This window comes from Tenebrio molitor, chromosome 7, assembly GCF_963966145.1.
Source record: "Tenebrio molitor chromosome 7, icTenMoli1.1, whole genome shotgun sequence".
NCBI classification, from domain to species: domain Eukaryota; kingdom Metazoa; phylum Arthropoda; class Insecta; order Coleoptera; family Tenebrionidae; genus Tenebrio; species Tenebrio molitor.
This window is the reverse complement of record NC_091052.1, coordinates 428,929-454,151: the sequence shown is the minus strand read 5'-3', so window position 1 is coordinate 454,151 and position 25,223 is coordinate 428,929. Positions and strand designations below refer to the sequence as shown.

Genomic DNA, 25,223 nt, shown 5'->3' with positions numbered 1-25,223 from the left:
GTAATGCCACTTGACAATGAACTCTAGCCTCATTTAACGCTGTCGTAATTTGGAAAATAAAAGTTCACAATTTGCTACCATTTTATACATTTTTTTGTTTGACACTGTCAGAATTTGAAAATTTTCTCCTATGTGAACGGATTTTGATAAATGTCACCACTTGTCAAAACGAAACGTCAAGCTAATTTTAAAGATTTTAGGCGATTTGGAGCCTTTAAGGAGCTCGTCGAACAAAAAAACTTTGTATTCAACTCGTTCGTGTGTAAATTGGGCTTTTTTGGCACTCGTGGGCCTTTAAAACGCTCGTTTTACTCGCGTTTTAAACTGGCCCACTCGTGCCAAAAGACCCCAATTTACACAAGAACTCGTCAAATAAACTACTATAAAAATTAGACGGTGAAACATGGTTTTTTACAATCAGAATCTCGTCCGCTGACTGAGTGGATTGAATTGGCAGGCTCTATATCCTGGAAAAGTCCATTAAAATAACGACTTCAATGGCAAAGCGGCAATAAAATGAATGTTTATTTGTTGGTGTGTTTATTTGTCTACGGTTCGACGGCGCTTTCTTTTGTGAAATTTGCGGAGCGTGATGAAAAATTCAAGGTAAACAAAGCCGGTGGTAGGAATCGTTCGGTTCCTCGAGATTTTGGCGTTCCTTGAAGGTGTTTTCCATGATCAATTTCTAAGGAAAATTCACGACGCGAAATACGATTACGAGATTCGGCGGATTGAAGCAAAGAAGGTGGTTTTGAGCTTAGTTGTAGGCAGGTTTTAAATATTCATCAACGGAAATGTTGTTCGGGGTAGACTGATTGAGGAAGGTGAGGGATATAAATTTGATAAAACGTCGAGTTTCCACGAGAACGTTTCTTTTTTTTTGTCAGTTATGTAGGTACGTCGTACTCTTTCATTAATTAATTTGTTATTAGTTAAACCCTGGATCAGCCAGCTGACCAAATGCAATATTAATTAAGTACATACTACTCACTCGCTCGACACTACGCTCAATTATTTCAACAAGAATCACCGAGTGCTACGACAAAATTAAAGCTAATATTTGATCCATACTAGCGGGTACACCTTTTAAAAATCAATTTCTGTCTTATCCCACCAGTTTCGCGGATAATTAAATTATAAATGAATTCTGCGAGTGCTCGTGCTCATAAATTCACCACATTCGCTTCCTTGAATTGAACGTTGAGAAAATGAAGTGTAAAAGTTAAAATCTTATTAAATTTTACTGCCATCTGCTTATTGATTAAAAGACAACACAGAATCCGTTCTCTTAGCATATAATCTGGTCTTGATACTGTTTCATTTACGCTGAAATTTCTCAAATCGTTTACCCATAATTCGGTCCCAACAAATTTTTGGCGTTGAGTTATTTTCGGAAAACTCTTTGTTTTTCTCCAAAGTATTTTTCCCATATTTACAACAGTTTCTACAGTTCGGTTGAAAAGCTCGACTTTATAAAGTCGCTGTTTGTGTCGTTTGCTTATTTTATGTTATTTGTGTCCTTGGTATTTTCCCGGAAAAAATATCGTGCTCTCTCATAATACATTTGACCTGTCAGTTTATGATGGATGTATGGAATGAATGTAAAAACATTTTGAATGACCACAGTAAACCGCAAACATCACAATTTTGTCGACTTTGCAGTCTATTCTTTAATTAAAATTCACCATCAGATTCATGAAATTTTCTTCTCATTATGTACCTACCGTTAATTAAGAAAATTTTGTAACTTATTAATTATATTCTTTTATACTTATTAAGCTTTTTTATATTTTAATTAAATTTATGCATAATGAAAATCGGAGTAAAATCTGCCTTGTAGATACCTGTTCGTGTTGTATATTATGAACGAAATACTACAACAGTTTACTAAAATCAAAGCATTTTATTACGTTTCAGAAATTTTGTTATCTTAACACCTCTCGATTGGATAAACGTCTTACACGTCATCGTGAAAGGATCATTTTGGATTTTGGATATTCTGTTGAAAAATGAGTAAAATGAATTTGTACCTATAATAATCGATTTTATTTTTAAAATTTAAAAAATGTAGGTCATAAGATGCTCATTCCTTTGTGATACATATATTGGTGAATAATCAACAATGGAAGGTACAGATTCCTGCAAAATAATTTCAGGTCGGCAGCTCCGCTACCAGCGTTGCAAAAATTTTTCTCGTCGCAGCAAGTGATACAAGAATGCAATTTAGTCCTCTCCCCTATGACAATACATCCCGGTTCGCAAGTTTCCGAACAGTTCCTCTGCAGAAGCCACATTTTCGGTTTTCCGGTGATCTCGTCTGTGCTCGTAGACATGGAGATCCTTCTCACCTATACGACCTCTTTGAAGAGAGCAGGTGTGGAAGAATCTCATCTTACCTGACACTTTTTCTGTTCTTTGTGGCACTTCGTGTGCATGTAAGAGTGGTTTCCGGCGAGGTCCAAGCATCTTTCTCCGTCCACCATAGTGTCGCAGCGATAGCACCATAGGTCGTGCTGCTTCTCCGTGGCCGCTTTGGTCCTGTGCTGCTGTTGCTCGCTGGAGTCTGTAATCAATAATTTCCCGGTTACCACGACGACTGACGCAATTCAGCGCCTTTTACAAACACGCCGGTGCACCGACGTCAATAGCACCCAGCGTCTTTTTTGCAATTTATAGGTCAATTAGGTTTCAAGAGAAACTTCCTAATCATCACGGAATTGATGCGTGTACTGAACAGATCAAATTGCGGGAAATTAGGAGGTGGCAAAGGTGGTGACAGATAACAAAATGAGGAAGCGGCAATTAATCATTTCGAACAGTAGATGTAGGTGTATCTACTCACCTGATAATGAAACCAGGGCCCCCAGGAAAATAATCAAACTGGCGGAACACTCGAATAACATCATCGTTTTGGTTGCGGTTTCATAGTTGTCGAGGTGTCTTCGCGTTTGATAATCCTAACATCATGTTTATCAACATCATGTTGGCCCTTGAACTGTCGCCGCCATTTTGAAGCTGCGCAAGTCCGCAATGGTTATCTCTTCTCTCTTCGTACTTTTCGCCTGATAAAAACATTTAAATGGTCTATTTAGTTGTATTTGATTGAGTTAAATAGGATCTTGCAAAAACCATTTCGGTCCAATCTTTCACAGACTCGTCCTTATTTTCAGTCCGAGGATTAAAGGACGTCAAAATGAATTTTGTTGGTAGGATTATTCCTTTGATATGGCAAAATTCGTTATTGTCAAAGTTCTAAAAGGACTCGATTCAGCGGTTTCAGTCGGCCTTATCGGTGGTTATGCAGTCGCTGTTGGTCCAGAAAATCGCAGGCGGAGGCTGACGCCGTGGGGAGGATCCTGCATGATCCTGGGCAGTATCACTCCGGCATTTGTTCGTGCAGGCACTAACATTCGGTTACTACAAAGTATCGCTACTTTCAAGTTCTTTTTCAAGTCTTCGTTCGCTTCGGATGAATTTCTTTTAAACAACATCTAAATGTCAAGCACATTTTTTATCTTGTGAAACAGAAACTGGTAAGTTAGTTGAGACCGATTGCATGAAAAAATTCCACAAATTCCTGGAATTTCTCTTGTAAATAATAAATGACCGTGATTCTGTTTTCCTTATCTGTGTGTAATACAATTAAAAAAAATGAGATGTCGTCATTTCTCCGTTGACAAAAATCGTTTTAAAATAAATAAGCTCTGAAAGCTGCGTCATTAAATATTTTCCATGTCAACGATTTCGAGTCATTCTTAATGCAAATGTTCATTATATTGAAATGTGTTTGGTGTGGTGTGCGTGTCGATAATTAAATTTGAAAAACTAACCAGACTGATATCGATGATCTGTCAGGTAACGAAAACAATACGACTGCTCCCGTTATTGATGGTATCGAATTCATTGAAAACGCAGGAATTAACAATTCATGAAATTAATGATGGTTCAGCTTGGTCTTTTTTTTTAATGTTCTTTAGAGCTTAATTTTCAAAAACTTGTCAAGATGAAAGCGTTCTCTTTTGTTTAACAAACAATGACAATTAAATCATTACTTAATTCTCCCTTTTTGTGGGTCAAAGGAAGTCCGCTTGAAATAAAATATTACTACAAAAAGGTGTACAACAAACAAAATTAAAACCTTCACAAAAATGATGTTGCAAAACTTTGTACTCGACCCTCGTACCTACATTTATGACGTAAATAAGAATTTGTTAGTGTCAGACCCGTGTCTCCAAAATCAAAAATTCGTTTTTGACAATCCATGTACATTATACAACACCCCACTATTGACCTGACATATAAGGTCAAAGGATTTCATCCAGTACCTACTGGAAATTATTGGTACAAATTTTAAAAATAAATGACTAACGTCGAACCAAAACACCTGCTTCCGACTTTCAATCTTCTTGGGGTTACCTATTTGTTCAATACGTTTTGAATGTTGACATGAAACTTTTATGACATTCTGAACAAATCATGCATGATTGTGTGATTTAATCATTGGTGCAGTTCGAAATACATAATTGGTTCCCTGGAAGCAGATTAAACATAGATACATGTACTTACTAATCAATACATAGTAATTGTTTTAGCAATTACGATTACTCACAACTGTCAATCAACATTGAACAATTGCAAAACAAAAATGGGCTCAAACAACGTTTTTCGCTTACGTGGCACATTTATACTTTATTTCGTGTTTCGAAAAAAGGGCGTTTATAAATAAAGTCTGTCTCATATCCAGGGGTTCCGAAAACAAATTACCATTTTAATTAAAAACAAAAACCTAATCGAATATTCACAAAATGGATGTAATTTTAAAGACGAAAATATATTCACGGGGAAAGTAATGTACATACATATAAATATATACTGTCCTAACCAAGGGAATTAGTTACAAAATATTACGCACGCACGCGATTAAAAAAGCAAAAACGTGTTGCGTTTCATTTTTTATGAAAAATTCGATTTTGCTAGTGCTAGTCCTTTGTGTGCAATATTGATTGACTGTTTCAATTCAATCGGAAATTATCTGTGGTGCACTAAATGGTCAGGTACCACCGGATAATGGTGCTAATATTAGCTCCAGAAAAGATTATGTTCCAATCACATCAGTAAAAGAAAGCGACGTAAATCAAAACTTTGTGGCAATAAATATAAATTACAGTAGAATCTTTCGATGGTTCTGTTAAGCCAGATTAAAAAAGTTTTGTAACAAAGGTTTTCTCACACGTGTCCGAACAAACCGAAAATTTTGTAAAACCATTAATTTATCTCGTCCTCACCGACTACAATCCACTTTTATCTACAACACATTTAGCTCAGAGTTGCCAACTGCAAAGGTGTAACCACCACCAGCAGTATCCATTAACAGATGTCTTTCATTAAACGTTCAACCAATTAAGCTAAAGCGTGTTTTTGACGTAATTTGTGCTCGTACTTTTCAAACTCAAATTGATTCAATTTCGTGGCGACAACAAAAAAATCGAAATACCGCAACTTTTCCAATTTTAAGTGAAATGAAGCAATTTAAACGACTAAAGGCTTCAATTGACCAATTAATTGGGCTAGGTGATACGTTAATGAACTCAAGAAAGGTGACGGCGTTATCGCCGGAGTTACCGACAGCAACCTGCTGTGAACTCTTCGATCCATTTCCCCGAAAGTGCGATATAAAAACTTTTTTATCGCTCCTTGAATCATAAGTTCAGTAATGAAACCCTTATATTATACAATATTTAACGAGATCCGGGGATTTTAAGATCAGAAACTCAAATACAACCTATAATTTGGTCAAACTGATGTGCGCCATATAAGTATCCCCAAACAATCAAAAGTTTACGATTCTTCATTAAGAAGACGTAGCGTGCTTGCTAACATCGAGACAAACTTTTAGATTCATATTAAAACTTGTCCAAAAATCGGAGCCAGAACTGGATGATGGACAGTTTTCTCGGTAATTAACGTTTTAAGCAAATTTGGAAGGATTAGATTTATTTAACTTGTCAAAATTTAATCTAATTGTTCAGGAAATCCTGACTCACGCTAAGTGAGCGACACAGAAAATCCAAAAGATTTTCTTCTTCAAAGGGATGCTACAAAAGGAAAGGCTTTCCCTTTCATGTCTGCGTTACATACGCATCTTTGAAGGTTACTACAAGTCGGCACTTACCACTTGTTGCCATAGTTTGTTGTGCAGCAGTTAATTTGGTTGGCGTAAGATACAACCTTTGTCCAAAGACCACTTATAGGCATAAAGCAACGAAATTGGTTCGTGTACAACCACCATTTACTTGCAATTACTAGTTGAGATGATAAGATGTTTTAATATGGTACAGTAGCAATTAAAATAAAATTACTCAAAGCGGGCCGAACTAGCCTCATTTTTCCTGGCACATATTACAACTGGCATTTTATTAAATTACTAATCATAATAAGCACGACCTGCTAGATAGTCAGAGTGTCTATAGCGGCCTGGGCGTAGACCGAAAAATCCTATGTTCTCATGATTCTGACGTTTAGGGTTGATTTCGGGGGGTGCTGTTAGCAACTAACTGTCATGCTATCACATCGTCATGTGCATCGTGACAATTTTGACATGCAGTCCACACACATGTATCTGCATGATGCATGCAGTCATGCGTAGTTGTCCAGTGATAAATGATACATTACTTTAATTGTAATTACAGTTTGGATATTCTAAATGGCAAAAGCAAAATGTTGCGCACTGGTTCGGTTGTGCGGGAGGGACAAAGTTTCGGCGCCGCGTTTTTTGAAAATATCTAGGTCAGTGGCGAGTGCAAATTCATAGAATAATAATTTGCCCAAAATGATATTATATTCAAAACTGTACAAAACGTAAAATATCCTTTCCACTCATTTCCACCAAGAATGGCACGCTTAGGAAATAATGTAGGTACTGCAAATCCAAGAATGAGATTATAATTTTAATATTAATCTAGAAATAGGTTTACAACATTACAACTAACGGAATTTGTTGTTGCTGCATTTACCGCAATATCAGTTCTAATATGATAAAAAAGCCAGTTCATAAACACTAACAGCAAAATGCTAAAAACCAGAAACACCACACAGAACTAGCATCAACAAAATTAATAAAATTGTTGTCATTAAAGCTACTTTTAAACTGCGACACTCTTTGAGTCTTTGACACTGCATTTTGACAACTTCACTGAATTCATTACATTTGTTTATGAGGTTATGATTATTTAGTGACAGTCCCCCCTAAAGTGGCGCCGTGGAGATCACAGGCACTAAAGCTTCGCCCAGGCAGATGTATAGTGAAATATGTCAATCATCAAGACGGCGGTGATAATAAGTAATGTATGGAATGATTTACGGTCTATAATTTCTTCGTAGTAGATTTTTGCAACGGCTGAGTTCTTTAATCCATCCATAATCTCTTCATGATGCAAACAGGTTTGAATTCCCCACCGTCTTATAATTTTGAATTTCTTTTAAAAACACCCTCATTCGACACAGCTTTAAAAATACACCGTTGAAACGAATCAATCCCAATTAGATATTCCAGAAAAAAAAGATATTTCTAAACAGTCACCCTTTGGCGAGCAACATTCAATTATCTTTCTACTATAATACATTATCACCCTGACCCTTGTCACTTCGTGCAGGTGTTTTTACCAACGGACACTCCTTGACGAAAGATTTAGAACAATTATCTTAGTTGTGAATTTTTGCATAAATCTAGATTTATGTAACACAATCTGTAGGCTCCGGTGTGTACACTTTATCTACCTACATTATGATTTGTGCTCGATTTACATTTACTCCGCTAAGTGAAATAAACAAAAAGTGGACGCCCTGTTAGTATCAACACATGCGCCTTGATAAAACACTCCCGTAATTGTTGATGACTTGCAGGTGCGAATTTAATTTTAGCTTTGAAGTGGTCGGGTCAGAACACCAATTTTAGATTTTCGCCTGAAAAGCGTTTAATTCTTGGGTTAAGAGAGTTGAATTTTTAATTACAAATTCCTTGGACGAGGTCTCATTGTGTCGTTAATTGTGTATGTACTTTGTTCTGCGAAAAATAATTACTCAACTGAGCAGGGCGAGTGTCCTATCTCAACCCCGACCGGGATTCATTACGTAAAAGGGATTTGCCGCTTTTATGGTAATCACCCGACGGCAAACTTTACCTATACTACCTCGCACCCTTCGAAATATTACAAATCCAAACTGTCATTTCGTACAAAACGGGGGCTTACTGCTGTTGGGTGTATATCGTTTTTTAATGATCCGGTGCACGGTCAGGGCAAACCGAAGTTTCAGTTAATCTCGGGTATTCCGATTGGGTAAATCGGATATGAAGTTTTAATGGGTTTTCGGAATACACTTGCATTCGACTTGGCGCAATTCTGTATAGACTGCTTCCGCCGAGACTCGTTAACAGATGGCCTCCAGCGAAATACACTAAAACAAAAAATTCATCTTGAAAAATGTATTTCAAAAACGTATAGCAGTACGTAAACTGTTTTAATTCCACTCCCTCGACGATCCCTTCCGGGTACCCCGTTTCGCTTAAATATATTCCTCGAGAAACTCCAAGTAAAAGGAAAATTGAACTCAACTTTTAAAAATCTTCCAGAGCTCTCATTGTTAGGGAAGCTTTCATCTCATCTCTGCCGCTTTAGACAATGTCATAAATTTTCATTTTATATTTTCTAGGTTATCCTTGTTCCATTGTTCAAGTAGCGATTCACCACCGTTAACTAAACTTTTTTAAAACAAAACTTATTCTCTATGTAGCTCACATCGTTCGGCTATAGATTCAATTTCCAGCTTATTATCCTGGCTGGAAACGCCTTTCACGAGCTTATTCAGACAGATTCAATCTCAATATGTTGGCCTAACGCGAATTCACCGAAAAAATTGTTATGGAAAAATTAACCGACAGGTAAATCGGTTCTAAATTTGCCGTTAAATTGTAACGGTAGTATTGATCCGCTTTTAAAAAATGGAACACTGTATCAGCGTACACAACCGCACCAATTATTATCAACTTTGTCAGTGCTAAATCCGAAATTATGCTAAAATAAGCATCAGTAGAACATTTCTATTAAATGTTCTATTTAAACCTACATACTCGTAATATGCGTTTGAAAAACTATTTTCAGCGTTCAGTTACTATTTTTAATCAATTATTTACATAATAAATATTATGTATTTATTAATAATTTAATTCTATTCATGTTACTCTGTAATATTCTATTTTAATAAGCTTATTTCACGTTCTTATTACTGATTCTGGAAAATCACTGGTTGATTATTATTATTTCTTTGTGATTTACTAAGTAGGTATGGAATGAACATAATTTCTGTTAACGAACGATAGGAGAATAATAATTATACATCGATTTACAATTTATCTAGCTATAAGTGAGCGGCTACATGGTAAGGTGTTGTAATTAAATGTCACGCAAATGTTTCAATTATACAAATGTTCTCGATAATGATATCAGCAGATATCTTATTATTAGATTTGGGTTTGGTTAACTTTGACATAATGCACCTATTAGTTTTCAGTAAGTCATTACGGTGTCTAATAAGATGTTTTTCCTATATTACATAAGAAAAATAATGATGTGTTTTTCTTACATTTTCTAAATTACAGACTAACAAAGAAATCTACTACGAGTACATACATACATTATTCATTTGTAGCGTTACGAAACGCCACAATGGCGATTGGCCGGAGTAGGAGGCCACGAGGTCCTACTTATGCTCGCGGGGCTAATAGATCGCAGTTCGAAGACCCAGAACTAGCAGTTAACGCACGGCATTTGGCAACGCGACGCGCCCACCCTGCCTTCAAGTTTTTTACGTCGCTCATTCCGGAAGCGGAAAGTTTCAATTTAGAGTCATTTGTGCCAGCCACCACGGGGGGGCTGGAAGAACACATGTTACCCCCGCAAATGTCAGGCTGAGGTGGCCTCACGCCTCTAGGTTGGCGAGCTGCAACCTATCTTTCAGAACCCCACTTTCACTTTCTCTTTCTCTTCACTTTCTCTTCTTCTCTTCTCAGCGATAGGTGACCGTACGGCAATGTTGGGTCCCTTTTCCTCTTTAGTAACTTGCCGGAAAGTCATCTCCTTCTTTTCAACCCCATCTTTCTTCCTGTCCTTTTTTTTGACCTGCGAGTTACGGCAATTAACATCAGGATAGACGTGCACGACTTACCGACACAATACCGTCCAAAATCTGAATTCTCCCGCTCGGTATAATTTCGAGGTAAACAAACCGACGCCATGACGGTCCACCTGTCATGACACGCGCACGTGTAGTACCACCGGAAATGCACATTTTTGATTGCGCAGTACCACGCAAGCGCAGCCCGCCTTATAGCACAACTGAATAAGGTCGAGAATCGCGCGCGTGACGATTTTCGCGATTTATGGGACTGCGGTACCGAGATTAAAAATGCGGAAGTCGGACACTTCGTCGAGAGCCGTCGAAGCGACGCCAGCGAAGCGCCTTTTAGAGTTCGTGGTCGAGTGACCCCTCGCACTATAGAGGTAATTATCGTTCAATTTTGAATTCATTTCACTAAGACCATGTATTAGGGGTGGTTCGATCCAGTTTAGAGTCAATCCCGTTTGGATGAATTGATCCAGTACCGTATCGCAACTTTAGAGTACCGAAAATTTTTGAGTAAAGGAGTGCCGGAAGGACTTCGATTTAGCGCCAAGAACCCCCTTTTTCGCTGAAAGGTAATTACCGAATCTTCCGATTTTCACAACACTAACGACAATTCGTTAGGGATCGTTCGCAGGGCGATTCGTAGCCAGATCGTTCGCAGGGCGATTCGTAGCCAGATCGTTCGCAGGGCGATTCGTAGCCAGATCGTTCGCAGGGCGATTCGTAGCCAGATCGTTCGCAGGGCGATTCGTAGCCAGATCGTTCGCAGAGGCGACCATTTTGGAGAACATCGTTCGCAGAGGCGATCGTTTATTTTGAGCACCGTATCGCCAAGGTCACACCGCAAGTCAAAAGGACGCTATTCGAGGAGACAACAGACCCGTCATAAAGCTAAGTCGCCATATTCTTTTACCGCGGCATTGCAAAATTTAGGAACGCCTCGAATTTCTCGCTTCTCGCTTTCATAATTTTTGTATGTTCACAAAATTTTTTTGAAACTTTGCAAATGTTTAGAATTTTTTTGTAAGAACCTTTTCATTCAATCTCCAGTGTCAACTTAAAGAAATTTCAGTCAAATTTAACGTTTCGGAACTTCACCGATTTAAACTTTCCTATCAGGATCAATTTTAATTTTTTGTCAAGGTGACACCCCAATCTTGACCTTGGGTTTCATTAAGTTTACATTTAATAATTAGCTCGATCAGAAGGAAGTCTAAGTTCGGGAGGTTCCTCATCAGGAATCAAAACATCTTTTATTTCGTCGAAGAATATCATGTTTAGTTTAAGATTCGGTCACATGTGAAAGAAAAGCTTTTCTGGTTACGACCAAAGTAGATATTAAGGCCACCAAAAAGTACTGGTTCCGCATCTTTCAATTTTCATCTAGTAGTTACAAGCGAACCATTATCGCATTCGTGTGAACCAGTACCGAACCACCAAATACTGTTCTGTGGATAATTTTGCAGTAACCGAATAAACCAAAATTTGTTTAACGATCAGAAAGCGTTTGCTTTTACTTACCTTCGACGAGTAAGATCTGAGCACTTGTCCCGGCAGCTGGACAAGCAACAACCAGCTCAAGACAATAGCTGCCTGGCGCCCATTTTTTAAAAATCCGAACCCACGCCCTCTGCCCCGAAAAACCCCCTGGGAGCCCGGAGCTGTCACTGGCCAACTTTTGGTCACACAAATTTTGACGCCCAGAACGTGGGGCTCGATTTTTTGGAGCAACCACAAATTTTCGTTTATCGTTCATCTTCATTGAGGCTCAGTCACTTTTTTCAATCGGAGCAAAGGGAGTTGGTAAAGGTTTATTGAAAGTTGAATTTTTTGATTGTGTGTTAATGAGAAGCGGAAATTTAGCGGCGAATTCATTGTTTGAGTAGCGGTCTTATCTTGTACCCTCGACGACAAAAACCTTTTCTCGGAATCGACTATCGTGTTGCGCGCTGTTTTTTGGTAGTGTTTTGACCGGCGTTTTTATTGCGTTACCGACCCGTGGAATCGCGGTGAGTCTTCGTCAAAATGGACGAACAATTCAAGGTCAAGCATTTACTAGCTGACGAGCTGACGTATGAATTGCGTATACGCGGCATCACGACTAGCCGAAACCAGGACGATAAGAGGAAACTGTTAGCGAGAGCTCTGTCCAAAGAACTAGGTCGACCGGACGAATACTTTCTGTCACTTCATGACGCAGAGTATGATCACGACACCGAGGTCCAGGCCATTGAGGACACCCTTGAGAGCATACGCACGATTTTGACAGAATTTGAAGGAACGGCGGAAGACATGATCTTCAAACGGTTGAAGACCCGTCTAACGCACCTTTCATTTCGCATTCGGCGAATGAGACGCGAGCGAGATGCGGAGTATAGAAATGAGGCGTACGCGACATGTTTGTTGCTCGAAGCTGATCTTCACGACAAGGCAGCAGAAGCGAGCCCGGTTACGGTGGAAGCGCCACCAGTCGTCGCGACTACTCCCATTTACGTGCACCCTCACGCGAGATCTCCGGAACCGAAACTAGTGCCAATTCACACCTGGGGCGTAGCTTTCAACGGGGAGGAAAATGGAATGACGGTGAACCAGTTCTTGGAACGGGTAGAGGAACTGTCGGTAGCGCGAAACGCAACCAACAGGGACCTTTTTAACGCGGCCATTGATCTCTTTAGCGGCAAAGCGCTGATTTGGTATCGTTCTGTTCGGAGCAGATTGAGCGATTGGGACGAAGTGGTTCAGTTGTTGAAACAGGAATTTCTTCCACCGGATTTCGATGAATTGTTGTGGGACGAAATCAAGGGCAGGCTTCAGGGCAAAAGCGAGTCGATAACCATTTACGTTGCGGTTATGGAGACGCTTTTTGCTAGACTTAGTCGACCACCGGCGGAGATAACCAAGGTAAAGACGATTCGGAGGAATTTGCTTCCATGTTACCTTAACCAGCTTAGCATCACCGAAGTTGTCACCGTACCGGAGTTGATTAAGTTGTGCAAAAAAGTGGAGGAGTTATCGGCTTTGCGGCAGAAACATCGCGCTGCACCCAAGTCATCTTGCGTGTTGGAGCCAGAGTTGGCATATGTTCGGGCGAGCGAACCCGCGAAAGCGAGTCCACGCGCCATCGTCGTGAAGGAACCCTCAGGCAATTCAGCCAGACGGAGTGAACCCGCGAGTTCGTCCTCCAGGTCGTTCAAGTGCTGGAATTGTCAACAGCCGAATCATTCGTTCATGAACTGTCGACTGAAAAGAAAGCAGTTTTGCTACCGTTGTGGGGAGCCAGACGTCACCTTGGCGACCTGCAAAAAGTGTAATCCGTCGGGAAACGCGCAGTAGGGACGCGGCAGACTTGCGGCCGTGCTACGTTCCTAAAACATCCCAAGGCCGATGTAAACGCATCGATCATCGCGAAACGTACGGACACCCAGTGGAACGCTTGGTTAGACGAAGTCAAAGAGTTTTGCAAGCCTTCTCGGGCAAATTCCGCTTCCATTTTCGTCAGCAAAACCAATGACAATAGGCCATTTATCAGACTGCGTCTAAACAATAAGGAAACTGAAGGACTCGTGGATTCCGGTTCGAATTGCACTATAGTTGGTGGAAAAGGAGCCGATTTAATTCATTTTCGCGCAGGTGGAAAAACTTTCCCATCTCGGCTAAAAACCATCAGAACTGCCGACGGAAAACAACATCCGGTAACCAAAGCTATCGAACTAGAAGCAGTGTTAGACTCGTCGAGACGGCGAATTCGTGTCTACTACGTGCCAGATCTTCAGCATAGCGTCATATTAGGGTGCGACTTTTGTAGATTATTCGGACTCAAGATAGATTTCGCGGGTCACAAAATTGAAGTAGCGTCGGATATCGTAAGAGTACCAGAATGTGACGCGGTGACGGAGTGTGGCGCGGATCGGCATGAGATCACCGAGATCATCCGGAAAAATTTAGATTTGTTGAGCAACGACGGAAAGTTAGGGAGGACACACAAAATGACAGTCACAATCGACACGGGAGAAGCATTGCCGATCAAACAACGTCCGTATTGGTGGTCTCCGTACATGCTTGCGGAAGTCAACAAAGAAATTGACCGCATGCTCGAGAACAATGTCATATCGCCTTCTGACAGTCCGTGGTCTTCTCCAATTTTGTTAGTAAAGAAATCTTCCGGTGAATACCGACTTTGCTTTGACGGTCGCAGGCTCAATGCCGTGACAAAACGTGACAGTTACCCATTACCGCGTGTCGACAGGATTCTCAGTATGTTGCGAGGAGCAAAGTACATCAGTTCGATCGATCTCAAGAACGCTTTTTGGCAAATCCCGTTAGATTCAGAGTCTAGACCGAAGACAGCTTTTGCGATTCCCGGCAGAGGTCTTTTTCATTTTAACGTATTACCGTTCGGACTGACAAACGCAGCCCAGAGGCAGCAGTGTCTCATGGACAGAATTTTCGGACCTGAACTAGAACCTCACGTCTTTGTTTACCTGGACGATCTAATCATTATCGCCCCGACATTCGAGAAACACGTACAAGTTTTGAGGGAGGTGATACGACGTCTTCGAGACGCGAAACTCACCGTGAATGCGAAAAAGTGTCAACTTTTCCGCTCAAGTTTGAAATATTTGGGTTTCATTGTCGATGAACATGGTCTAGGTACCGATCCAGACAAAGTAGCGGCCATGGTGAGCTATCCAGTCCCGAAGACTAGTACCGAAATCAAACGTTTCGTAGGCATGTGTTCTTGGTATAGGCGTTTCATCCCTCATTTTTCGACCCTCATGTCCCCGATAAACGCGTTACTTACCGGAAAGCGAAAGCGACAGAAAACGGAGTGGACTCCTGAAGCTCAGGAAGCTTTTCAGAAAATCAAGGATGCACTTGTTTCAGCACCCGTATTGTCAAGTCCTGATTTCTCGAAACCTTTCGTGATCCAAACTGACGCTTCAAACACCGGTCTAGGAGCAGTTTTAACGCAAGATTTAGACGGAGATGAGAGAGTGATCGCGTACGCCAGCCGTTCGCTAACAAAAGCCGAGCGAAATTATAGCGTTACGGAACGAGAATGTTTAGCCGTTTTGTTCGCGTTGGAAAAGTTCAGACCTTACGTTGAGGGCACCCATTTCACGATCGTGACGGACCATTATTCATTGCTCTGGTTAAACCGAATGAAGGACCCAGCAGGCAAGTTAGCGCGATGGAGTGTCAAGCTCAATCAATTTTCATTCGATTTGGTCCATCGTAAGGGCAAGCTCAATGTAGTACCGGACGCACTATCGAGACTACCTGCAGAAATTGCTGCGGTAGACATTGACAGCTTTCTCGGCGTGAACTTGAATGATTTGGACGAGTCGTACACGCGACTTCGCGACAACATAATCGCCAATCCTCAAAGAAATCCCTCATGGAAAGTCGAGAACGGTTTCGTGTATCGATTCGTACCGAACAAAATTGTACTACCCGGCAACGTCCCGGAGTGGAAGCTTTTAGTACCGCGAAATCAAAGAACAAAAATTTTAGAATCATGTCATGATGCACCGACATCAGCTCATTTCGGGTACTACAAGACACTTTCAAGGTTATCCATCAATCACTTTTGGCCGAAAATGCGTCGTTCCGTCATTCGTTACGTTCGAAACTGCAAGGTTTGCAATGAGCAAAAAGCACCGAACACCGCTCGCGCAGGGCTTATGGGAAAAGAAAAAAAGGTTCAGTTTCCGTGGCAAATGATTTCCGTTGATTTGATTGGTCCATTACCGACGTCCACGAAAGGTCCATTCGTATCTCTTAGTGATCGTAGATTGGTTCACGAAGTACGTTGTACTATTTCCGTTACGAAAAGCTACGAGCTCAAAAGTTACAGAATGTATCGAGAACGGAATTTTTCTTGTGTATGGTGTACCGCAATTCATTTTGGTCGACAACGGCAAGCAGTTTGTCGGAAACGAATTTGTAAAGACTTGCGAGAACTACAAAGTTCAAAAGATCTGGTTCACAGCCAAGTATCACCCTCAGAGCAACCCTGTGGAGCGATACAACCGCACAGTTGGCACTGCCATACGAAGTTACGTCAAAGGCGCTCACAAAAAGTGGGATGCCGAGGTGGCAAAGATCGGGTACGCGATTCGCACAGCGGTCAACGAAGTAACCGGATTCAGTCCAGCATTTCTCAATTTTGGTAGGGTAGTACCCTGTACCGGTGAATTTTACGGCAAAGTAGCGGAAAATCCGGAAACCTTGACGACAGCTGATCGCGAAGATCACGCGAAAAATTTAGAACACCTCAAGACCATCTTGCAGGATGTAACCCAGCACCTTCACAAAGCGCACGAACGCAACGAACGCTCGTACAATCTTCGGAAGCGCGACGCTGAATTTTTTGTAGGCGACAAAGTTTGGAAACGCAACAAAGTACTTTCCAGCGCTGCGAAAGACTTTGCGCAAAAATTAGCGCCACGCTACGTGCTGTGCACGATAACGAGAAAACTATCGAAACTCGCGTACGCTCTCGAAGATGAGAACCGCGCAGATCTAGGTGTTTGGCACATGAAAGATTTGAAAGAATTCAGAGGATCTCTGGCAGAAGCCGAAGAACCGTAGCGAGCTTTGCATTTCACTTTTTCGTACCGTTCAATTTTTCGATTAATTCTTTTGTCCTCCTTTGGAATGTTGACGACAGTAAAATTTTACCGTGGAGTTTGTTCAGGAAAAGTTTATTTAAGAACCCCAAATTATGACATTTAACCGGACTTGACTTACATCATACCGCAGTACTCAAGTACTAATTGACATTGAGATTCAGTTTTCAATCGTTTGATACGCGCAGATATCGACAAGCCATTTTCGTGGCGAAACCAAAACTTTTCCAGTGATCAAATTTTGACGTTTTTTTTTGTGAAGACTTCATCTTCGTTTTTTTGTAAAAAGTAAAAGGCAACTGAGTTACCTTTTCCTTTTTCTTTTTGAGGAGGGGGGTAGTGTAGCGTTACGAAACGCCACAATGGCGATTGGCCGGAGTAGGAGGCCACGAGGTCCTACTTATGCTCGCGGGGCTAATAGATCGCAGTTCGAAGACCCGGAACTAGCAGTTAACGCACGGCATTTGGCAACGCGACGCGCCCACCCTGCCTTCAAGTTTTTTACGTCGCTCATTCCGGAAGCGGAAAGTTTCAATTTAGAGTCATTTGTGCCAGCCACCACGGGGGGGCTGGAAGAACACATGTTACCCCCGCAAATGTCAGGCTGAGGTGGCCTCACGCCTCTAGGTTGGCGAGCTGCAACCTATCTTTCAGAACCCCACTTTCACTTTCTCTTTCTCTTCACTTTCTCTTCTTCTCTTCTCAGCGATAGGTGACCGTACGGCAATGTTGGGTCCCTTTTCCTCTTTAGTAACTTGCCGGAAAGTCATCTCCTTCTTTTCAACCCCATCTTTCTTCCTGTCCTTTTTTTTGACCTGCGAGTTACGGCAATTAACATCAGGATAGACGTGCACGACTTACCGACACAATACCGTCCAAAATCTGAATTCTCCCGCTCGGTATAATTTCGAGGTAAACAAACCGACGCCATGACGGTCCACCTGTCATGACACGCGCACGTGTAGTACCACCGGAAATGCACATTTTTGATTGCGCAGTACCACGCAAGCGCAGCCCGCCTTATAGCACAACTGAATAAGGTCGAGAATCGCGCGCGTGACGATTTTCGCGATTTATGGGACTGCGGTACCGAGATTAAAAATGCGGAAGTCGGACACTTCGTCGAGAGCCGTCGAAGCGACGCCAGCGAAGCGCCTTTTAGAGTTCGTGGTCGAGTGACCCCTCGCACTATAGAGGTAATTATCGTTCAATTTTGAATTCATTTCACTAAGACCATGTATTAGGGGTGGTTCGATCCAGTTTAGAGTCAATCCCGTTTGGATGAATTGATCCAGTACCGTATCGCAACTTTAGAGTACCGAAAATTTTTGAGTAAAGGAGTGCCGGAAGGACTTCGATTTAGCGCCAAGAACCCCCTTTTTCGCTGAAAGGTAATTACCGAATCTTCCGATTTTCACAACACTAACGACAATTCGTTAGGGATCGTTCGCAGGGCGATTCGTAGCCAGATCGTTCGCAGGGCGATTCGTAGCCAGATCGTTCGCAGGGCGATTCGTAGCCAGATCGTTCGCAGGGCGATTCGTAGCCAGATCGTTCGCAGAGGCGACCATTTTGGAGAACATCGTTCGCAGAGGCGATCGTTTATTTTGAGCACCGTATCGCCAAGGTCACACCGCAAGTCAAAAGGACGCTATTCGAGGAGACAACAGACCCGTCATAAAGCTAAGTCGCCATATTCTTTTACCGCGGCATTGCAAAATTTAGGAACGCCTCGAATTTCTCGCTTCTCGCTTTCATAATTTTTGTATGTTCACAAAATTTTTTTGAAACTTTGCAAATGTTTAGAATTTTTTTGTAAGAACCTTTTCATTCAATCTCCAGTGTCAACTTAAAGAAATTTCAGTCAAATTTAACGTTTCGGAACTTCACCGATTTAAACTTTCCTATCAGGATCAATTTTAATTTTTTGTCAAGGTGACACCCCAATCTTGACCTTGGGTTTCATTAAGTTTACATTTAATAATTAGCTCGATCAGAAGGAAGTCTAAGTTCGGGAGGTTCCTCATCAGGAATCAAAACATCTTTTATTTCGTCGAAGAATATCATGTTTAGTTTAAGATTCGGTCACATGTGAAAGAAAAGCTTTTCTGGTTACGACCAAAGTAGATATTAAGGCCACCAAAAAGTACTGGTTCCGCATCTTTCAATTTTCATCTAGTAGTTACAAGCGAACCATTATCGCATTCGTGTGAACCAGTACCGAACCACCAAATACTGTTCTGTGGATAATTTTGCAGTAACCGAATAAACCAAAATTTGTTTAACGATCAGAAAGCGTTTGCTTTTACTTACCTTCGACGAGTAAGATCTGAGCACTTGTCCCGGCAGCTGGACAAGCAACAACCAGCTCAAGACAATAGCTGCCTGGCGCCCATTTTTTAAAAATCCGAACCCACGCCCTCTGCCCCGAAAAACCCCCTGGGAGCCCGGAGCTGTCACTGGCCAACTTTTGGTCACACATTTAACGATTTAAAAAGAAAACAGTTTTTCAGTCAGGAAAAAAATGACACCCGGTAAATGCAAATATAGCTTTCGTTCGTTCATTATTCACGCGGAAAATCAGATTCATTAGTTGACTAATTAAAAATTAATCGGCTTTTTCGGTGGCAATTAATATCAAAACGAAATACAAAGTTTATTGGTAAAGGGTGTCTAACAACATTTATTTATGTCCTTATCTGTTTGATTTTCAAATGATGTGGATTATGAAAGGCGAAATACCAAATATTTGTATTTGTTATTTATTTAAAAACAGACAATTTCTCACAGTAACGCTTTACAGTGCAGATTTTTGTGAAAATCATAATTTTAACTTGCAAATATCAAATTGATATATTATATGTAGTTCAAAATAGTTAGGTACTTGTACAACTAGTTATGAAAGTCATGAATTTGCAAATAAGTAAAAAAAGGAGACTTTCATAACGTGTTGTACACGCTATTTTTTTTTGCATATCGATGTAAGTTGAGAAATTTGGTCCAAAAGGATTTATGAAAAATTATAAAAAAAATAGGTATGCTTTGACAATCATCTCCAAGGAGATGGAATAAAATGATGCAAAAGATACTACTTTCACTACGATTTTGAGTGTAAAAAAGTGCCACTTTTATTACCATATGCAAAAAAATAATAAAACTGATGCACAGCGAATAAACACAGTATTAAAAATTTGAATAATATTTTTGAAAGCCCCGTAATTTAATAAAACAACAAAAAAGATAACTTCAATTCACATCCATTGTCTGCATTCATCGTTTTCCGTTTTATGTTGAAATATCCGTTTTGCGTTCTCCGTAATTGAATTCATACAATTTAATTTTTCTCCAATAGAAAGAATTCTGTCGAATAATAATTTAATTTAGGAGCATATTTATTACTAAAATTGATATTCTCGCTTGATATCAAATTGTTTTTAAATTGTAGCTATCGATTTTGCCCGGGGCGTAGAATCTGAAATCTCACTTAACTAACTTCAGCTATATCTGCTCACTTCGAATTCATTTTACATTTGGTTTTTGCAGAATTCGAACGTAATATTGCGAAATTATGAATCCTGTGCTTTCGCAAACTCATTTGCGTTTCGAAATTACCCGTTTTATTTTCTTTTAGAGTGTTTACAAGACTGTGTGAACAGAAATGTCACGTACTTACGTGATATGAAATCAATAAGCGAATTTTATTCTAATGTAATTTGTTGAAGCCAAAATGACCACGATTGCCTTCAGTGGTGGTCCTAGAGAACGAAACTAAGCTGGCTATTCACTTCGGCACTTTAAAAGCAATCATTTTAGGAAAAGCGTGATTTCCTGTCCTTGGTCGTGCTCGTGACCCAAACGAAATCTCACATCCAATCTATAATGTTTCTTTCATCTTTCTTCTAGAAAAACTGGCATCTTCACAATGAAAGTGGTTTAATCGTATTAACAGTATGTAGTCCCTTTACAAACTGTTGTTGCTATAGCTAACCGTATTATAGGTAGTAGTGTGCAAATTTTGAGCATTAAACAATTGTTTATAGTTTTGTTCTGAATTAATCTGAATGTTTGTGTGTGCAAGCTGTTAGAACTTTAAAATTAAAATTATGGGCGGTAAAATTTTATAATAGATAGCGGTACGCTGTAAACGTGGAAACGACAAAATGTGTTTGTTGTGTTAAAAGGGTTAGCAAGGGGTTCCTGTAAAACAAAGCAGTTGTTGTAAATACCTGATTCAGAACAACCCCAAACACTTGACCTTCCGAAACAGCGTTCAGAACGGAACGGTTTTGGTTTGGCAATTTGAAAAACTGATAAAGCAGAGAAAACTCAGTTAGTTTCTCATGAAAAGCAAACATTCCGAAATTCAGATATGCCGCTTTTGTGTAATTTTCATGTATTTGTTGAAGGCTCCGCAAATCTGGAAATTTGTTACATGTAGAGCAGGTATATACACAAGGGGCAACATTTCAATTTATAACTTCGTGGAACTAGAAAGTGGTAAAGTCAATAAGCTGCGAGCTCAGCAAGTTTGGAAACAACTGAAACGACTTAATTATTGAAACGATTCTAGAACTGTGCGAGCAACTTTAATGTAACTGTCTCCGCTTCGTTTTATAAAAAAGAAATACATACTGTTTATTCGTTTAATATGAGTACCTACGTTTGATGGAAATGGCTTTGCTTTTATCATCTGCAACATTTTAACGGCGGGACATACATGTGCTCATTCTATTGCCACAGTTTCCCGAGCTATGTTTAGAGCTAATCAATAACCACTTCTCCCTGTGTACATATTTGAATAACTCACAAAGGCATCTTTATAGTTTAGGCCGTAGTTTTGGTTAATTGCCGGTGAAAGTTTTATTAAGTGTTTACGCTTTGTTACAGATTTGACTTTATACCATGAGAAGATCATCGAACGCCATTCTTCAATCCCAAACGTCTGAACCGTTGATCGTAGTAGAAGATTCGAACTACGAAGATGTCGAAGAAAAAAAAGCAAACGACTCCGATTCGCGTCACAGCTCGGAGGACGAGTCGCCTACCATGAACCCCTATCTTCTGTCACCGTACTCGAGGGAGATCCGTAAGCACTCCTTGCCGACGCCTCAATGTAGCGGCATAACGGCGAGTCAAGTGCGTCGCCTGTCCGAAAGGGGTGAAACCGTGGGACCTGGTCCTCGCCAAGCCGAGTTTCTCGCCACTCTCTCCACTGCTCCGGCTCCTTCTCCTGGCGGTCGAAGACACTCCGTGGTGACAATCTCGAAAGTTCCTCCCACTTTGTTCGGGAGGAATAGACGCGAGTCCGTAGCGGCGTTCCCGTCTGGTGCCGGTTTTCCCGTAAGAATCCTCCCGAACAGACGGGAGTCGATTGCCTGTCCTCCATCGACGGAACCAAGAGGCAGCGTACATAATCTCCAGTTAGACATAATGGACGATATCGTCCAGGCGCGCAAAGTGCGGATGAAGCTGTGGAACACCAGCAATGAACGCGTCTGCGAAGTTCAACCCTTAGACGAATCCAGCGCTGGGAACGTGCAAAGATACACGAATTCTTCCAACCGTCGGTACTCCGACTTCGTGGGTACCACTTTAGCGCCTATTCCGAGCTCTAGCAAGCGGCGCGCGTCCGAATTGCCGTCACCCAACACCTGCACCACAACCAGCGCAAGTAAGCTACCAACAACAGGAATAGTTTGCTCTAATACTGATCTTATATCTATTTTGTCTTCTCTTTCAACATCGTCCACCGAAATTAATCAGTGTGAGACAGGACAAGCGCCGAAATCTGAATCCTCCAAAACCACTGACCAGAAGCGCAGTCGATTGAAGAGCAACAGGTCGAACAGTTTTGACATATCTATACTTCACAACGCCGACAAAACAAAATCGGTTGACACCACCAACACACCCTCAAACTGGTTCACTAAACGTCACCAACCCATATCCACCAGACAAGACCAGGAGAAAAGTAAAAACAACGTTGTAGAAACGGAACCCGGAAAAGTTGTTTGGGACGAACGAAGCGGGTCCTTGGTAGACGCGCACGCTTTAGGCAGCGCCATCGAGGGTTTTCTCAGACAGACCACTCCAGATCCAGGAAGCGTCCAGACTTCACCGCACACTTCGCCCAACAAATGCAAAACACCAACAACCAGTAAAAGCGCCGCTGGTCGGTCTAAAACTAGTTGGTTTTCGAACAAGGGAGACAGTGATTCCACCGAAACCTGTGACTCTTCACTCTGCTCAACTTTGAAAGACTTATTTGTAAAATAGTCTTCTAATTTGGATTGGTCCTTTAAAGTGCTGCCACTGCACGGCAATATGTTTAGATGAATCTATCTAATCGGTGTTACAATATAAATGTGTCTTATTAATAATCACTTTGGTGGAGTACAATCAAATTCAATATTCCCGAATCATTTAAGAAGTAGCTACAGGTTCCAACTTTTCTGTTAGTAAGTATAGCTGTTTAGTAAAGTGACCTTGGACGACAAGATTAAACTTGCAAGACTTGTTCAATATGTGAGGTAAAAATAGACCATGTCCTTAAATAATCAGACACCCATTATTTATTACTCACATGCAACTACTACACAATGCTAGAAGTTCATTGCGAAGAATATGTATCGACCCATGTTTGTTTTTCTATGTAAATGATTATCTTGTCACATCTGTAATTTCAGCAAACAGGATAGTAGTTCAGTACAACTAAACACACGTAAAGGAGGTTGTAAATCTTAACGAGCAATTGTATTCCTAAAACGTTGTTTCACAACGTGAGAAGCTCGTTATGCACAGTTTCTTACATTAATGCGCCGCACGTACAGATTTCAACTGGTTCAGGTGATCACACTTATTATTCGGAACATAAAACGTTTAGTTTAAATTTCTTGAGTTTGTAGAAACCAATTGAATTTAACTATTATGCAACTTCTTCGTATTCCATTTGCGGCCTTCTAAGGGCCAACAAATCCATTATCACTTTTAATTAAAAACTTCCATTTCTTTCTAAGTAAACTCTCAAGAATTGCCGTAAGAAAGGACAAAGGTGAAAATTGAAAAATCACTAGAGAAATGAGTAAACCTGACCTACATAGGGAAAATGAACTGTGCATTATTATTAAAGTGAGATTATACGAATAATTTGGGTAACTTATTTTTTTCTCTTCTTTGTTTAGTTCTCTTAAAATTTCCCAGTGCTAGTTGTTAGTTGATGGAACGCATCAGTCATCGATAAGGACATAAGCAATGTCCCTACAACAACCCAGAAATAAGTATACAAATTTAATTTGCACAAAACAAATCATTTTATGTATTATGTTGACGTGCCTTTCAAATAAACCAGTCACAGTTTTACGTGAATATTTGAAGCATGTATGGTCTGATACGAAAGGAATTGGGAAACATTAGAAATTATTATTTCGTGTGAGCACTTTGCGGGCCAAAGTGTCACTGCATAGGATATTGTAAATAGATCGTAATAACATTTTGGACCATATTAATGTTGTGTATAGACAATCCTGATAAGTTCTAATATGTATCACGTTTCAAATAAATTTTGAAGCTACATTCTAAAAATTGTATATTTTAAATACTCAATTTAATGTTATATTGAACTCGATATTCAAAGACATAACGTTGTTCGATGTTTTTAATCGTTGTTGTATATAGTTTGATGTACAGACTGTTGTTATAAATGTTAAAATAAAGAATGTTTCTCTAATTATTTAACACCGAATTTCATTATTACCTCCTAAATTTCCTGTCCAAATACAACTATCAAATCAGAAAGGCGATTTTTAGAGTCCCTGTGTGAAGATATCATCGATTTGTTGTTAAAATGTAATGTTATCTCAAATATTTATACCAATCGAATTATCGATGTGGTCACGAAACCATTAATTTGTATGACTATATAATAAATATTTTTTGAAGGCAATCGCAAATTGTTGGATAAATCAGCTACCATTATGAATCATTAAAAAAAAACAAGTATAGTTCCAATAAACGGTTGCTTCGTTTTTATAGCTGTGGAATGGAGGTCGTGAAAAAAATTATGTTTTATTTTCAAAGGATGACTGCAGAGGCAGTTATCTAAGGAAGTGGTGATAAAGCTGCGATATTTAACATTATTTGTTTTTCATATTTTTTTCTCACGATTTCTCACAATTATTGTTATTGGGCTGACCATAACTATCATTGGATGCGAGAAACTCATCTGTATTCGGTTCTTGCAAAAGCTCAATGCATGGGCTGGGATGATAATAGGTGATCGAATATTGGAGCCAGTATTCTTGAATTGTAATTTTGATGGAACAACATATCTTACGTTGCTTCTAGAAGATCTCATGCCAGGGTTAGCGGCTTTATTTTCAAATCCGTTAGATCCACATTTACTCCATGAAAGAA

General features: G+C 40.2%; 2 protein-coding genes across 6 annotated transcripts in view; one reads left to right on the top strand and one right to left on the bottom strand.

The window, feature by feature from the left end:
- LOC138135688 (serine-rich adhesin for platelets-like) overlaps positions 1 to 24,545 on the top strand; it is a 43,854-nt gene extending 19,309 nt beyond the window's left edge. The window contains exons 1-3 of one of the 5 annotated variants that reach the window (XM_069054497.1): positions 19,263 to 20,759; positions 21,699 to 22,482; positions 22,575 to 22,717. In XM_069054497.1, the coding sequence (XP_068910598.1) occupies positions 21,714 to 22,482; positions 22,575 to 22,579 (774 nt within the window). In that variant the 5' untranslated portion in view covers positions 19,263 to 20,759; positions 21,699 to 21,713 and the 3' untranslated portion in view covers positions 22,580 to 22,717. Of the gene's footprint in view, positions 1 to 3,244; positions 3,534 to 3,720; positions 3,856 to 19,262; positions 20,760 to 21,698 lie in introns of those variants that run through there. The other 4 variants (XM_069054493.1, XM_069054494.1, XM_069054492.1 and 1 more) reach the window with 4 other exon arrangements.
- Positions 2,024 to 3,019, bottom strand: LOC138135690 (uncharacterized). The gene is made up of 3 exons (XM_069054505.1): positions 2,843 to 3,019; positions 2,397 to 2,563; positions 2,024 to 2,348 (listed from the first exon to the last, which is right to left on the bottom strand). Exons 1-3 carry the CDS (start codon positions 2,904 to 2,906, stop codon positions 2,073 to 2,075), a joined length of 507 nt encoding a protein of 168 aa, XP_068910606.1. The 5' UTR covers positions 2,907 to 3,019; the 3' UTR covers positions 2,024 to 2,072.
- Positions 24,546 to 25,223: the final 678 nt, after the last annotated feature.